We start from the raw sequence: 16,181 nt of genomic DNA, 5'->3' as shown, positions 1-16,181 counted from the left end.
ATTAAATTTGCATCATATTAAACAATAATGTTAACAGTTTAGGCTTGCAAGACCACAGCGCAAAATTGTTAGTGTGGTACTGGGCATGCAATAGTCTTTTGAACTGTCATAAATCATTCTGGTTTACCTGAATTTGACCGGCTTATTAGGATTTTTTAAAAAATATATTAAATATCAGGTATTTAATTTGGAGAAGTTGGGATAAAGTAACTGGACTTTTTTTTTCCTCTTTCTCCCACAGGTAACTACTACAACAGTGGCAGCTACTCCGGTTCAGGCACTTCAGGAGGGTACTCTTATAGCCAGAATGATGGCTATAATACCCCTCCACCAAAGAAGCCAGCCAAGCCACAGCCCTCGCTACAGAAATCATCGTACAGCGGTGGAGGAGGAAGTGGCGGCAGTGCCAGTGGTGGTGGTGGTGCCGCCGCCGGTAGTGGTGGCGGTGGTGGTGGTGGTGGTGGCGGAGGCGGCAGCGCCGGTGGCAGCGGATACCAGTCTCCACCGTCCACCTACAGCCAGGGCCAGTACACCAGCTACAGCCAACCCCCACTTTCAGCCCCACCAAAGTCAAAAGCCTACAACAGTCAAAATTACTCGTATTCAGGATCCTCCTACAGTAGTTCCTATCCAAGTCAGAATCTTGGTGCTAATGCGGAATATGAACGGAAAGGTGGTATGTAATATTCTTAACATTTTCGTGAACAGAAATCTCGTCATTTTTACAGATTTTTTTCTGGTTTTATGGATTGTGGAGTGGTGGTTAGGGGTAGGAATATATATATATATATATATATATATGTTATGTTTGTTAGTGGTAGTGGGAAACATTCATGTAGAAACTCCCCTACACCACTCAACTAAAAATAAGGCAAATATATATAATCCTGACACTAGGTGCTGGGAATTTGTACAGTAGAATTGAAAAATTCATAGATTCTTGTAAATGATTGTCCTTGATTTTAATACAGTTGGGAAATGTAGACGAGAAATAACATTCCAGGGGGGGCTGTGGATATCTTTCCAAGAATGAACACTGACACTTCATGGTGCTGCTATCTCGGCATGTTTCCTGAAAATATACTCTCTGGTGGCATCAAGCACGTGCCGTGAGTAATTACTCAGGGTAGGCTGTCAGTCGGCTTTAAAAAAATCTTAAACTGCGCATGCGCAGATTGTTCTCTCCGTAAGCTGTCAGTCGACTTTTATAAAGTCTTCAAAAGCCAAATCTCTTAATAAAGTACCATATTTCCCGGCAATGAAAACGCACCCCCATTTTGAGTTGCTAAATTTTGAAAGAAGGCTGGTGGGACATAGAATTTCTCACGCTCAAAAAAATAAAAATAAAGAAAGCAATTTGCCCAAGGCTTCCAGATCTCCTTCATTCTGAATTACTGAATGGGTGGGGGGTGGAGGGTGATGGCAGGTGGAGAGATGGTGGGGGAAAATGGGAGCACACCGGGACAAGTTGAATCAGTTGTGATCTTATTGAATGTTAATACTTGTTCAAGGGACCAATTGAGGGGATCGGGGATCATGCAAGTAACTCGCTCACTCACCGCTGCTGTGGCGCTCCGGGCGCGGAGCCACCGTATTGTGGCCGGGGTGGGAAGCAGCTCGGGTGGATGCGAGTGGCCTCTGGACCGGACAGCGGAACTGGACGCCGCCTCAGCGCCTTCTGCCGGCCTGCTCACCTCTGGCAGTGCTTTCCGTCTGAACATCTCTCGCCTGCTGCTCGCCGGCTTCGCTCTTGTCGGCCGCATCCTGCAAATCCTTAAATTCCGACAGCCACGTAACCTCAATTGGTCCCTTGATCGCGCAGTCGAAATTTAAGGATTTGTGGGAAGCGGCTAACTTGAGTGAGGCCGGCTAGCGGCAGGAGACAGGTTTTCAGACGGAGAGCACTGCCAGAGGTGAGCGGGGGCTGGAATATGGAGCTGAGGTGACGGCCGGTTCCGCTGCCCGGTCCCGGCGGCCGCTCACAGCCACCAGAGCTACTTCTCCCCCTGGCCACAATGCGGTGGCTCCGCGCCCAGAGTGTCGCGGCAAGTGAGTTGCGGGCATGATCCCCGACCCCCTCCTTCTCAACGCTCCTGCCCTCCCCGCAACTTTACCCTGGGCCAGACTCCCCACACGCTGTGAAAGGAGCTCTCCCCTCAGCGGCACTGTCCTTTTACAGCCGCTTCCCATCAGCTGCCAGCAATGAGGGATAGACTTGGGTATCCCTCAGTACAACAACATCATTCTTGATGTTGCTCTACTGAGGGAAAGCCAAGTCTATCTTTCTTAGCTAACAACCTTCCAACTTCGGCTTCCAAGACACATGTAAATTTTCGTGCCTTTTTGGGTAAAAAATAGCGTCTTCAGCGCCGAAAATACAGTACTTAAAAACATATAACACCAAGAAATTTACTTACTACATAATTTGTACACGAACTCCATTTCTCTCTCTTTGTTTCTTAAGATACTCATAAGATAATGGCAATTCATGGTTGAAAAACCCGCCAAGAAACTTGCGCTGCACATGCACAGTAGGCTGCTGCGCATGGGCAGTACTGCAAAGGCAGAATTTCAGCTGCCTTCAGTACCCTGGAAATTGACGGCTTGAAGCAGTATCACCGGCACGTCAGCCGCACAGACCTTCGCGTGTTACATGTACTGCGGATGAAAGGCATGGAGAATTATGCCTACTTAAGAGATCGATCTCTTAGGTAGGCATTATCCTCCCATGCCTTTACTATTTATATTGAATAATTACCATTTTATTATTTTAGTCGGGGTAGGCAGTGCCTACCTTGCCCACCCTGACAGCACGTGCCTGGGTGGCATGTAATACCCTGTGCTGGAAGTCTGATCAATGGGTTCAATTCAATTTGCTCAGTCCTGTGGAGTAATCTTTGGGGGGAAAGGCAGCGGGGGGGGTGTTCACCAAGTAATTGAGTAAATAGTTACCCTTCAAGTATTTATTAAGCAGGAAATCTGGACGATAAGATAAGTCTGCTCAATAAACAACCATTTTTCCTAATTGCTTGTAATTTTGTAGGATACACTAGTTCGACGTATGGTTCTGGTGGCGGTAATTCATATGGTGCTTCCAGCACATCAGGTTATGGAGGAGGCGGAAATACTGGCGGCTCTTATGCTGGTAAGATCTGTGAAAGTATTCTGACTGTAATCTTGTGTTAAAGTGATAAGGGCCCTAAATGTGGTGGGGGGGAGGGGGGATAGAGATGAGGGATGGGATTAAAGCAACCAGTATGAGCGTGCAAAACATATGACCCAGGAAAATATATTTGAGAAAAGAAATATTGGAAAATTGGTTAATTTCAATAGAGAAAGTAAACAAGCAAGTTTTAAAGAATGTCATTAAAAATACTAAAATTGTGGGTTAGAGTTTAAAGCAATTGGTGATGAATTTCCAAATATTAAATTATAAAAGAATAAACTGCATTTTAAAATTAATTGAATTCTGGAAATAATGATTAATTTAGTATGAAGATCCAAAAAATTTAATATCACAATTTAAAAATTGTCCTACGTTCTCAGGTTATTAAAGAGCGGACTGAAATTGATTGTGTTGGTTTTGATATTGCTAAATTTTCTGTGTTTTTAAAAAAAGGTTCTTGTGGATTGGGAGGTAGATTATTGTAGCTCTATTTAGCAATGTCACAAAATTTTGAGATTTTAAAAATCAAGTCTGCAATTTATCCCATCAGATAAAGCATAAAAATAAGTTTAATTTGACACCTAATTCACTTTCATATCTCAAGTATTTAAAAAGTTATGGCCATTTTCATATGTGGAAATTAGCATCTTGTTCCCTATTGATTTTCTATGGACATAACAAAAAAACTGTGATCGTGGACAGTCAAAAGCCCATAACTTTCTTAAAAATTAAGAGAACTGAATGAAATTTTCAGTTATCATAAATTGAAGCATTCTGAAACAAATATAAAATAATCTTACTTGGATGACCTGAAATTAAAGCATATAATTAGTTAGTTACCAACTTGTAGCTAATTCCAAACTTCAATTACTAGATCTAAACATCTATCCATTTCTTAATAAATGATTAACATTTTTAAATAGCCTAAGTGTCCAAATAATATTCACAAATAATTCACAATAAAACATGATTTTTAAATCTCATTTACATTAATTTATAGGCCAAATGGAAGGAATTTAGTGTTTAATTGCTGTAAATTAAAGTCCATTTAAATCAGCTTTCTAGTGGGATCCTGTGAACGCGCTGGTTTAGAACGTTCACATTGCGGTAGATTTGTGCCCTCAAATGCCCAGAAAAATACTGCGGGATATAATGGGCCCAAAATTAGCTACTCGCAACATTAAACTTTGTATAAAGGGATCTTAAGAAGCCCTTTTTAACGTAAAAATAAACAGCCTACCTTCCGTTTTCCCCTGTATGAGATCCGGCCGGTTGCCGGCAGTCGGGGGTTTAGAGGTTAATTTTTAACCTACTATAACAAGTAAATAAAGCCCTTAAAACTAATAATAGCTCAAGGGAGGGAATCTTCCAGCGATTTTTCGTTGATAATTAACTAGGCTGAAAAACCTCGATTTGAACAGCCTAGGGAAAATCGCGTTATAAACCCGCCCCCTCTAAACGGCGCCAAAATCGCACACACGGGCTGGGACAGATTTTCAGCGATGCTTCAGGTACGTTTTGCAACATACCTACTCTATTGTGCAGCGCACATATTGTAGCTCTATTGTGCAGCTCTATATGTGCAGCGCACTGCACTGTCTGAAATATTGTAGCAGTTCCAGCACCCCAGACTTGATTCTGTTTTTGGCTGCTATCTGTTAGGAGTTTGCAATTGCTCCCTGCATTGGTTTAATTTCCCCTGTGCCTTCAGTTTCTTCACGCATCCCAAAAATGTGGGTAGTGGAGGAATTTAGTGCACTTTCTTCCTGAAGAATTCATGAAACTGCCATCTAATGCACGGAGTAACTGGGTCATTCACTGTTTAGATTGAGATGCCTGTGTCATGAACTCTTCACTTTTAGTTGCTAGATAACTTGTTAGATTGAGCAAAGATTACTTCATAGTCTTTGGCTATCTGCAATCTATAATAATAACATCTCTGTCCTACAAAATAAAGAAAGCACCGGTCATTAAAGAATTAAGTTGTGCAAAAATGTCATCTCTCAGTGGGTGGTGAATCTCTGAAATGCCCCCCAATGAGTGTGGTACATTATTTTAATGGTGAAATTATTTTAAAAAACCGATGCTGGAAATGTAAAATAGAAACTTCTGTAAATACTCAGCACGTTAGGCTGCTACATCTGAGGGAAAAGTAAAGGTTTCTTGATGGGATATTTGGTATTCTATGTAACGGTCCAATTCTAACACTGTAAATCATCCACAGGATACTCATCCCAGAGTGGCTATAATGCACCAATATCTGGAGGATATGGTTCCGGTCAGTCGTCCTATTCGAGCCCTGGTGGGGGCTATAGCCGAGGGGACCACATGAACACCTATCAATACAGATAAATCGTCATGTCTTGGACCTGTCATAGAAAACCCTATATCCCTTCTGTTTTATTTTCTAACTGCTGTATCTTTTTTTATGCTGCCAATGAATTTTAAAAAATGCCCTGTATGACCATTGTCCATGAGCACTGCAGACTCTTATGGTTGAGATTAATAGCATTCCTCTAGTAAGTAGTGCTGTGGTATGTGATGCTATATTGTAGTGTGTAGAATCCTGACTGGAATTCCAGCACCACCAACTAATTGGCACAGGCTGCCTTCAACTTTGCTGTGGCAGAGAGCCCACTTCAATAATTCTGCATCGTCATAATTGTATAAAATGTTAAATTATTATTTTTTCTCAGAAGGTAGTGAATAAAGGCCTTGGTAGTGGGCATTGCTGTCAACTACTGACCAAATAGTGCCATGTGTTGGATAAGATACTGTACTGACAAAGATCACAATAGATCAACTTGGTGTTGGCTTATACTGAATGAAGATTCCCTTTTTGTTTTTGTGGCCCCAAATGCTGTAATACTAAAGCAGAACCTCTTTTTTTTTTTTAATTATTCCTATCCCTGTGTTATCGGCACCATCAATGGTTCCTTTTTAAAATTAGATTTTAAAATGGTGCACCTAAGCAAACCGGTTCCAGTGATTCACTTTAATGGGTCTTTTTTTTGCCTGGCAGTTGTGATGCTTTAATATCCCGTCCTCTGTAATGTATAACTCCTCAATGATTTTTTCTTGCAGCTGTCTAGAAGTGGAGCTTTGTTCTGGAATGTACTTTTCCTTTTCCCAGTTTAGTTTTATAATTGTGTGATTATTTTAAGAGACCATGTTTTGTACTTTTTTTCCCCTGTATTAGTTGAACAGTATTGCAGTTTACCTTCCTCAGTGGTTCAATAAAATGTTTCTAAAATAAAACAACTGCTGAACTTTGTGGGATTATCATTTTCGTCAGCTTTATCTTGATGTACAATTTTCCTTTCAGAAAATGCTCGTTCTTTAAATTGCTTTTAAGGTTCAGGCATGACCATGGCCTTGTTTGCTGTAGATAGTCACAAAATGCTGGAGTAACTCAGCGGGACAGGCAGTACCTCTGGAGAGAAGGTATCGGTGACATTTTGGGTGAAGACTGAAGAAGGGTCTCGACCCGAAACGTCACCCATTCCTTCTCCAGAGATGCTGCCTGTCACGTCGAGTTCCTCCAGCATTTTGTGTCTATAGTTTGAACCAGCATCTGCAGTTACTTCCTACACTGTTTGCTGTATGTCTCTTGAGCTACTACCTTGAAAGGTTATGGCACCAGAGATGGTCAGAGTGCACCCAGTGAGGAGGTTCAGATATCCATTTCTAGGTGCTTTAAAAGCCCTTGAGTTGACTATTGGGTGATCTTTCATCAGCTGCACAAACATAACCAACCAGCCCAAATATGGATTGTAACCACCCTTTGACAACATCAGCACATTGTTTACTGATGACCTGGGAGGTGAAGGCATTGTCTAAATAATCCCTCATTCATGGAGCAATGTTTGTTGGATTGAAAATTGCCAATTCAGACCACTAGAAACATTTTTTTTTGCATAAATCTCAAAGGTGGGGGGGGGAGAAGAGTGGCTCAATAGAGGCTCTAGGTTGACCAGCACATTGAGCTGGAATACAAACAGCAGGAGATTAGTCCTATGCAGCTTTAGCTGGACCCTGTCACAACATTTAAAAAATACTGTTTAAAAACCCCCCCATCAGTATTGAACCATAGTCCCTAGCTGCAAGGGAGCAACTTTATGGGGCTGTCTCACTGTACGAGCTAATTCAAGAGTTCTCCCAAGTTTCCCCTGATTCGAACTCGGAGAATGATGGTAATAGCCCCTCGTACGTACGTTGGGCTCTGTTAGACATTTTTCAACGTTGAAAAATCTTCACGAGCTTACCGCGTTTCCCGAGTACCTGCTGTTAGCGTTACGAGCCGCTTAGAGACGTCCCGAGCTCCGACGTACCCGCTACGTACATTCTACGTGCTCACCACGAGTTTGATTTTTTTTTAAACTCTGGAGAGCTCTTGAATTACCTCGTACAGTGGGACAGGCCCGTTACTAAGTTACTAAATGTCACATATGTCAAACAACAAGATAAAGTTTTCCTTTAAAAATTGTTTATAGCTGACAATTATATTACAGACAGTTGAACACAGCAGCATCATGTCAGAAACCACGTGCTGGGTGCCTTTGGATGAGCCCTTCGCCTTCCCAGGGTAGGATAGGGTATCCCAACTCCACAGCCTCTACTCCAACTTAACGTTGACAGCGCTGAGTGCGTCAACAGCCCAGCGGGGGTATTTGTCGGCACTTCCATACATCCGCTTCATAAACTGTTGAATGAACTCCGGGAACCGCCTCTGCTGAATGCTTTCACGGATGGAGCTCATCAGGTTCAACTAGAAAACAAGCAACTGGTTTAGTTCAGAGATCCAGCACGGAAACAGGCCCACAGAGTCCTCAGCGACCCCCGCACACTTACACTATCCTACACACACACACACACGGGACAATTTACATTTATACCAAGCCAATTAACCTGCAAACTTGTACGTCTTTGGAGTGTGGGAGGAAACCGAAGATCACAGAAAACCCACAGGGAGAATGTACAGAGAGCATCCATAGTCAGGATTGACCCTAGGTCTCTGGCGCTATAAGGCAGTAACTTTGGTAACTACTGCTGCACCACCATGCTGGCCTAAATAAGGGTGTTAAATAATCCCCTCCTGTAGAAACAGTGTGGTAATTATTCCAGCATCTCTGCCTATTTTCTATGCTTCTAAAAACTTGCCCACCTGGTAAGCAATGTTGTGGATCGTGATGTGGTGGAGTGCGGCCGTGTCACTCTTGAACAAGGCATGGAGATATGCTCGTGTATACCTGTTAACACAAAAGAGTAGTTCTGACAAATTAACTCAACAACAAAAGTGAACAGCCCCCAACCCGAACCCTGTAGAGGTACTGCGGCCCCCCCCCCCCCCCCCCCCCCCCCCCGCGAACTAGTCAGGCAACCATGGTTACGTGGAGTTCAGTAACGCAGCAGAATTACCCTCAATGAACTCAGGTAACGGTGGCCATCAGCAAATCAGAGACGCACAATGCAAATGGCCTCATCTCTTACCTCTTGCAGGTAGGACAGGTGCATTCCTCATCGATAGGCTTGAAATCCTTGGCGTATTGTCTGTGTTTCAACTGCAGCGATCCCCAGGGAACAAGCGCTGAGCCAAACCGCTGAGAGATCAAAGAAGGATTAGATGGCAGAGCTGAAGTGAACGGCAAACAGGAGCCCCAGTGCAAGCACTCCTCGGACAGCTCCCGCGTCTGCACATTGGCCCCTCATTCCAAGTTCCTTACCCCATGTCTCTACCCCAAATTGGGTCAATTTTCTCGCCCGCGATATTTCTCATTCATCAGTTGCATCTTAGCAAATAGATCTGCTGAGTCTGAAGAAGGGTCTCGACCTGAAACGTCACCCATTCTTTCTCACCAGAGATGCTGCCTGTCCCGCTGAGTTACTCCAGTATGTTGTGTCTGTCTTAGCAAATAGGTTGGCGTCATTTGGCCTGACTCTTTATATCCATAAATCTTTTTTTTAAAACCCTTATCCTTAAAATAGGGTGGCAGGTTGGCGCAGTGGTGGAGTTGCTGCCTTACAGCGCCAAGGACCCGGGTTTGATCCTGACTACTAGTGCTGTATGGAGTTAAGACGTGCATGGGTTTTCTCCGATATCTCCAGTTTCCTCCCATGCTCCAAAGACGTACAAGTTTGCCGTTTAATTCCTTGGTTAACATAGTAAATCGAGTGTTTGTAAGATAGTGTTAGTGTGCGGGGATCGCTGTTCGGCGTGGACTCGGTGGACCGAGCATCCTGTTTCCGCGCTGTATCTCTAAACTAAACTAAACTAAACTTTGAATCCTTTAATTCATGCCAAGAGATAATTTTATCAATTAGCAATCGCATTAATTGACAAAGTCTCTCGTTTAAACTTGTATCACAATCCCATCCATTCTCCTTTTGACATCTGCTCCCATGATCTGCTCACAGGATAGTAAGTAAGCTTAGATACATTCACTCTCCTCAGCAACGAACCAAATTATTCTGTTCTACTGTCTTGTAATTCTGTACAGGGCTAGCAGCATAATCAAGGACGAGTTGCACCCCAGTCACTCTCTCTTCTCCCCTCTCCTATCACGCAACTGTGAAAACACACACCTCCAGATTCAGGCACAGTTTCTTCCCAGCTGCTATCGGGCAACAGAACCATCCTACCACAACTAGAGAGCGGTCCTGAGCTACTATCTATCTCATTGGAGACCCTCCAACTATCTAATCCGACTTTACCTTACACTAAACGTTATTCCCTTTATCATGTATCTATACACTGTGAGTGACTCGATTGTAATCATGTATTGTCTTTCCACTGACTGGATAGCACGCAGTCAGAGGAGGTAGTTGAAGCTGGGACTATCCCATCGTTTAAGAAACAGTTAAACAGGTACATGGATAGGACAGGTTTGGAGGGATATGTGGGACTAGTGTAGCTGGGACATTGTTGGCCGGTGTGGGCAAGTTGGGCCGAAGGGCCTGTTTTCACACTGTATCACTCTATGACTCTAACAAAAGCTTTTCACTGTACCTCGGTTCACGTGACAATAAACTAAACTGAACTACATCAACAAAATGCTTACCGCTGTCCGTGTGGGAAACACACAGTCAAACATGTCGCAGCCAAGAGCCACACAAACCACGAGATCTGTTGCATACCTGGTTAGACAGAGGATTGAAGCAAGTAAAGACGAGGTTAGAAACCTCAAGTACACAATGCATAACACATGTAATCTGGTCCCCCCTACACTCTGCATTCTATGGTCTATAGAAATCAGGGCAGCATGGTGGCACAGCGGTAGAGTTGCTGCCTTACAGGGCTTGCAACGCCAGAGACCCGGGTTCTATTCCGACTACGGGCGCTGTCTGAACGGAGTTTGTACGTTCTCCCCATGACCTGTGTGGGTTCTCTCCGAGATCTTCCATTTCCTCCCACACTCCAAAGACGTACAGGTTTGTAGGTTAATTGACTTGGTAAATGTAAAAATTGTCCTGAGTATATTAATATGTGGGAATTGTTGGTTAGCAAGGACTCGGTGCGCCGAAGGGTCTGTTTCCACACAATATCTCTAAACTACACTAAACTAAATGGATAACTCATGTTTTCTGGTTGCCCCTACACTGTACACACAACAGATCAACCCATTTCATGTCCTCCATCCATGAACTCCTAACCCCAGTGAGATATGTGCCTCCCTTTTGTCAGCAATCAATCAGTTCTATGTGGTGGAAGGAACTGCAGATGCTGGCTTAAACTGAAGATAAAGACAAAATGCTGGAGTAACTCAGCAGGACAGGCAGCATCTCTGGAGAGAAGGAATGGGTGACGTTTCGGGTCAAGACCCTTCTTCAGATTGGGTAGGGAAAAGGGAAACGAGAGATGTGGAGAGATAAATAACAATGAATGAAAGATATGCAAAAAAGTAACTATGATAAAGGAGACAGGCCATTGTTAGCTGTTTGTTGGGTGAAAACGAGAAGCTGGTGCGACTTGGGTGGGGGAGAGAGGGAATGCCGGGGTTACTTGAAGTTCGAGAAATCAATGTTCATACCGCTGGGCTGTAAGCTGCCCAAGCGAAATATGAAATGCTGTTCCTCCGATTTGCGTTTACCCTCACTCTAATAATAATAATAATGGATGGGATTTATATAGCGCCTTTCTAATACTCAAGGCACTTTACATTGCATTATTCATTCACTCCTCAGTCACACTCGGTGGTGGTAAGCTACTTCTGTAGCCACAGCTGCCATGGGGCAGACTGACGGAAGCGTGGCTGCCAATCTGCGCCTACGGCCCATCCGACCACCACCAATCACTCACACACATTCACACTGACAATGGAAGAGACCGTGGTCTGTGTGGGAATGGGAAGGAGAATTAAAATGTTTGGCAACCAGAAGATCAGGTAGGTTCAGGCGGACTGAGCGAAGGTGTTCAGCAAAACGATCGTCCAGTATATGTTTGGTCAGCTCTATCCCTGCATCAAGGTTCGGTTAAAATCCACAACTTCCACACTGTGAATTTTCAACAGCAGATCCTCCACTGATATCAAAATAGGGTTGAGAGGGAAAAATAGAACAGCCATAATTGAATAACAGAGTGGACTCGATGGGCCGAATGGCCGAATTCTGCTGCTATGTTTTATGGTCTCTTGGGAGAGGCCGAGTCGGGAAGCTCCAACGACGCTGAGGCTCGACCAGCCCCGACGCAGGGTCCGATCGTCCAGCACGGGGGAGCTGACATCCCCCCGATGCAGGAGCTGATCGCCTCGACGCGGAAGGCCCAAACGCCACCGGCTACGGGAGTCAAGATCGTCCCGTCAACAGAGGGCTCGAGGCCCTCAACGAGCTAAGGGAAGAGATTTGAACTTTTTTTCACCTTCCATCCCAGTGAGGAATATGGAGCCGTCACAATGGTGGATGTCATTCCTAACTGTCACTGTATGACGTTGTCACTTGCGGGCGGAGCACCAAGGCAAATTCCTTGTATGTGAATACTTGGCCAATAAACTTATTAATTCATTCATCATGTTAAAATTAATTTTGTGTGTTCCGTTGCTTTTTATTTGTATGACTGACTTGGCAAGTGAAATTTCTCGTATGTTGCAAAACATACTTGGCTAATAAAATATTATTGTATTGTGATATATATAGATGGGAGGAGGGTCTATTGGAGAGGTTTATATGGAGGTGCAGACAAAGGCTGGGAAGCAAGGGTTGGGTCCCACTGCCAGATATAAGGGAGAGGTCATTGTTGACTGACAGTCCGCATTAAGACTGTTGTCGTGGGCACTCCACTTCCCCCTGAAATCATCCTAAACACCACTCCGCTGTAAACTGTCAACAAATTCACGTATAGGAAAGGCAGCAACCACCTTCGGGAAGCTAACCAAGCAATCATGGAAGAACAGGAATCTCATAATCAAGAGCAAGATAACTGTCTACAAAGGGTGTATCATGAGCAGGTCATTGGAAAACAGCGGTGTGGACCATTTACCTACATCAAGCACAAAAAAAAATCAATAATTTTCATTTTTGCTGTCTTCGTCACAATCTGGGAGTTCCTTGGCAGGACAAAATCACCAATGAATATGTTCTCTCCCTGATCAACATGTCTAGCATCCCTGCGATGCTCAAGCAGAAGCGGCTTCACTGGCTTGGACATGTGCACAGGATGAACAATATTCACATTCCCAAAGATGTCCTATACGGGGAGGGCACCAATGCATGGAGGCCAAGAGGAAGACCAAAGCTTAGGATAGGACGAAAAGAGTTATAACAATGTTTGAATGGCGGTGCTGGCTTGAAGGACGACAGATGGCACAATGGGCTAAGTGTTCGGCTGGCAACCTGAAGGTGGCCGGTTCGAATCCTGCTTGGAGTGTGTACTGTCGTTGTGTCCTTGGGCAAGACACTTCGCCTACTTTTGCCTGGGACTAGAGACGGAAATTAGCTACTGATTGGCTACAATCTCGCATATTTACATGCAAATGTTCATTAATATGCACTGTCCCTATAAACAAATTATTATTATTATTATTATTATTAAGGGCCGAATGGCCTACTCCTGCACTTATTGTCTATTGTCTTGTTGGGTGAAGGGAGGATTCATACCATGAGGCAGATAGTTATGTACATTGGCTCTCTCTTACCCCACTCCCATCAGGTAACGTGGCTTGTCCCGTGGCAAGTATTCAGTGCTGAGCATCACCATCCTCCAGAAGTGATCCTTCTCCTCCCCTCCACTCAATCCTCCAATAGCAAAACCAGGAATATCACGCTTGATCATCTCTGAAAGCACACAGCAAATATTCTTAAGATCATACGTGATAGGAGCAGATTTAGGCCATTCAGCCCATCATCTCTACTCCACCATTCACTCATGGCTGATCTATCTCTCCCTCCTAACCCCATTCTCCTGCCTTCTCCCCACAACCCCCGACACCCATGATTGTTGTTGAGTTACACCAGCACTTTGTGTTTTTTTTAAACATTAAGACAACAGTCTTACAAAGCGGAATCTTCGGTTTAATATATCCAAGAATGGTAGAACGATTGAGAGCTGGCAGCCTCACCTTTCAGACATTTCTTACGCAGTTCAGCATCCAGACCACCCTGGATGATTGCAAACAGGTTCTGCTTCTCTGGGTTCTTGTTTGCTGCGATGCAACGATCCAACCAGCGGATCGACCTACGAGGCAACGACACAGTTACTGACACATTCCAGATGAGAGAGCAAGAGTCGGGGTGAGGTGGGCAGACCACGCCTCCGAGCTCAAAGGGGGACCGACATTAGGGGGGGGGGGGGGCGAAGAATAAATGAGTACTTTTTGTAACCTTGTCGATCGCCTTTGTGGGACTCTTGTGTAAAAACAAACTCTTCTGTGTACAATGAAGTATCATCGTCATCTTTATCATCTTATAGAAACTTACAAATTTCTTAAGGGGTTGGACAGGCTAGATGCAGGAAGATTGTTCCCGATGTTGGGGAAGTCCAGAACAAGGGGTCACAGTTTAAGGATAAAGGGGGAAGTCTTTTAGGACAGAGATGAGAAAAAAAAATTTCACTCGGAGAATTTTTCACACCAAAGCCAATTAACCTACAAACCCGTATGTTCTTGGAATGTGGGATATTTTTAAGTCAGAGAAAGACAAATTCTTGATTAAAATGGATGTCAAGGGTTATGGGGAGAAGGCAGGAAAATGGAATTAGGAGGCAGAGATCAGCCATGAATGAATGGTGGAGTAGACTTGATGGGCCGAATGGCCTTATTCTACTCCTATGATTTGTGAAGTTTAAAGCTGATTCTCCAGCACAATTAGGATGGGTAACATCTCTCAAACAGCCACGTGATGTAATTGAAGATGAAAACGTACACACAGATCACGGTACTTAATGCACGCACTGGGTGCCGACTGGCCTTTGAACTCTTCCCACTGACCTGTACATGGCTTCTTCCACTCTGGGACCAGTCACAGTACTGCTCACAACGTCATCCAACTGCATCATGATGTCTGAACCTGGCTCAGCAGCCAGACATAGGAGAGAGGAGAGAGAGGGACAAGCAGTTGTAAGTGGGAGAGGGATCAGAAGAAACCAATGTTGGGCGAGTCCAGAACCAGGGGCCACACAGTCTTAGAATAAAGGGGAGGTCATTTAAGACTGAGGTGAGAAAAAACTTTTTCACCCAGAGAGTTGTGAATTTATGGAATTCCCTGCCACAGAGGGCAGTGGAGGCCAAGTCACTGGATGGATTTAAGAGAGAGTTAGATAGAGCTCTAGGGGCTAGTGGAGTCAAGGGATATGGGGAGAAGGCAGGCACGGGTTATTGATAGGGGACGATCAGCCATGACTTTGCCTTCCATCACAGTGAGGAGGAAGTTCACTGTGATGGATGTTTGTGTGAATTAAATTGGTTGCTTGTCTAGTAGGAATCGTTTTTGTTTGTATGGCTGTGGAAACTGAGGTTCAAATGACAATAAATATTGTATTATTATTGTATTATCACAATGAATGGTGGTGCTGGCTCAAAGGGCCGAATGGCCTTCTACTGCACCTATTTTCTATGTTTCTACACAGAGCAGAATGAAAGAGATTCTGCTCCTATGATCATATAGGACCTGTAGGGTAGATGCTAGGGTGACACACCTATAATCAAAACCCCACACACTGACACTATACCCTGAGGAGTCCCTTCCATTGGGAGCGAGGGAGACATGGCCATTCTGGCTCTGCCTCAACCACCTTAGAACATGGGTTGGATGGTGCAAAGCCCTCATGCAGAAGTGGGGGTACAACAACGATGGGCCAACCCAATGTGACTGTGGGGAGGCAACCCAAACTATGCAGCACTTGCTTACCAGCCCCCTCCTCCCAGAGCCCTGCAAACCAGAAGATCTCAAGGTCTTCAACCCACCTGCCCGAGCCTGTGTTATGCAGTGGCTTGGAAAAGTGTAAAGGGGAGGTCATTTAAGACTGAGGTGAGAAAAAACTTTTTCACCCAGAGAATTGAGAATTTATGGAATTCCCTGCCACAGAGGGCAGTGGAGGCCAAGTCACTGGATGGATTTAAGAGAGAGTTAGATAGAGCTCTTGGGGCTAGTGGAGTCAAGGGATATGGGGAGAAGGCAGGCACGGGTTATTGATAGGGGATGATCAGCCGTGATCATATTGAATGGCGGTGCTGGTTCGAAAGGCCGAATGGCCTCCTCCTGCACCTATTTTCTATGTTTCTATGTAGCGAGACGACAAGAAGAAGAAGAAGATCTTATGAGGAAGAGGACCAGCTAATTACCCAGTGCATTTTGAATTTCAATCGACTTCTCTGGTGACAGGAGGATCTCCTCCCCGTCATAGGGGGAACAAAAGCGCACCCCTTCTTCTGTGACTTCTGCCAGCTTCACCAAGGACACCATCTGGAATCCACCGCTATCCTGCAAACACACACACACGTGACATAAGCCAGAGACACACCCAGCCTGCCCACCTTTCACCCACACACCCACCCACCCAATGCAAAGTTATAAACTTGTGTGGTTT

At 44.5% G+C, this 16,181-nt stretch overlaps 2 protein-coding genes across 11 annotated transcripts in view; one reads left to right on the top strand and one right to left on the bottom strand.

Annotated features, from left to right (window-relative positions):
* ilf3 (interleukin enhancer binding factor 3) overlaps nucleotides 1-6,440 on the top strand; it is a 45,220-nt gene extending 38,780 nt beyond the window's left edge. For 8 of the 10 annotated variants that reach the window (XM_033050730.1, XM_033050724.1, XM_033050732.1 and 5 more), the window contains 3 exons: nucleotides 242-676; nucleotides 3,044-3,145; nucleotides 5,391-6,440. In XM_033050730.1, coding sequence (XP_032906621.1) covers nucleotides 242-676; nucleotides 3,044-3,145; nucleotides 5,391-5,518 — 665 coding nt within the window. In that variant the 3' untranslated portion in view covers nucleotides 5,519-6,440. The remainder of the gene's footprint in view (nucleotides 1-241; nucleotides 677-3,043; nucleotides 3,146-5,390) is intronic. The other 2 variants (XM_033050731.1, XM_033050727.1) reach the window with 1 other exon arrangement.
* Nucleotides 6,441-7,635: 1,195 nt separating this feature from the next.
* The window catches only part of qtrt1 (queuine tRNA-ribosyltransferase catalytic subunit 1), a 14,050-nt gene continuing 5,504 nt past the window's right edge, over nucleotides 7,636-16,181 (bottom strand). Inside the window, exons 4-11 of the mRNA XM_033050818.1 lie at nucleotides 15,937-16,075; nucleotides 14,584-14,662; nucleotides 13,717-13,832; nucleotides 13,294-13,432; nucleotides 10,225-10,300; nucleotides 8,657-8,766; nucleotides 8,331-8,415; nucleotides 7,636-7,934 (exon numbers count right to left, since the gene is read on the bottom strand). Of these exons, the coding sequence (XP_032906709.1) occupies nucleotides 7,782-7,934; nucleotides 8,331-8,415; nucleotides 8,657-8,766; nucleotides 10,225-10,300; nucleotides 13,294-13,432; nucleotides 13,717-13,832; nucleotides 14,584-14,662; nucleotides 15,937-16,075 (897 nt within the window). The 3' untranslated portion in view covers nucleotides 7,636-7,781. The remainder of the gene's footprint in view (nucleotides 7,935-8,330; nucleotides 8,416-8,656; nucleotides 8,767-10,224; nucleotides 10,301-13,293; nucleotides 13,433-13,716; nucleotides 13,833-14,583; nucleotides 14,663-15,936; nucleotides 16,076-16,181) is intronic.

Source organism: Amblyraja radiata, chromosome 35 (assembly GCF_010909765.2).
Source record: "Amblyraja radiata isolate CabotCenter1 chromosome 35, sAmbRad1.1.pri, whole genome shotgun sequence".
Lineage (NCBI taxonomy): Eukaryota > Metazoa > Chordata > Chondrichthyes > Rajiformes > Rajidae > Amblyraja > Amblyraja radiata.
The sequence above is the reverse complement of the archived record's forward strand: the minus strand, read 5'-3'. Positions and strand labels throughout refer to the sequence as shown.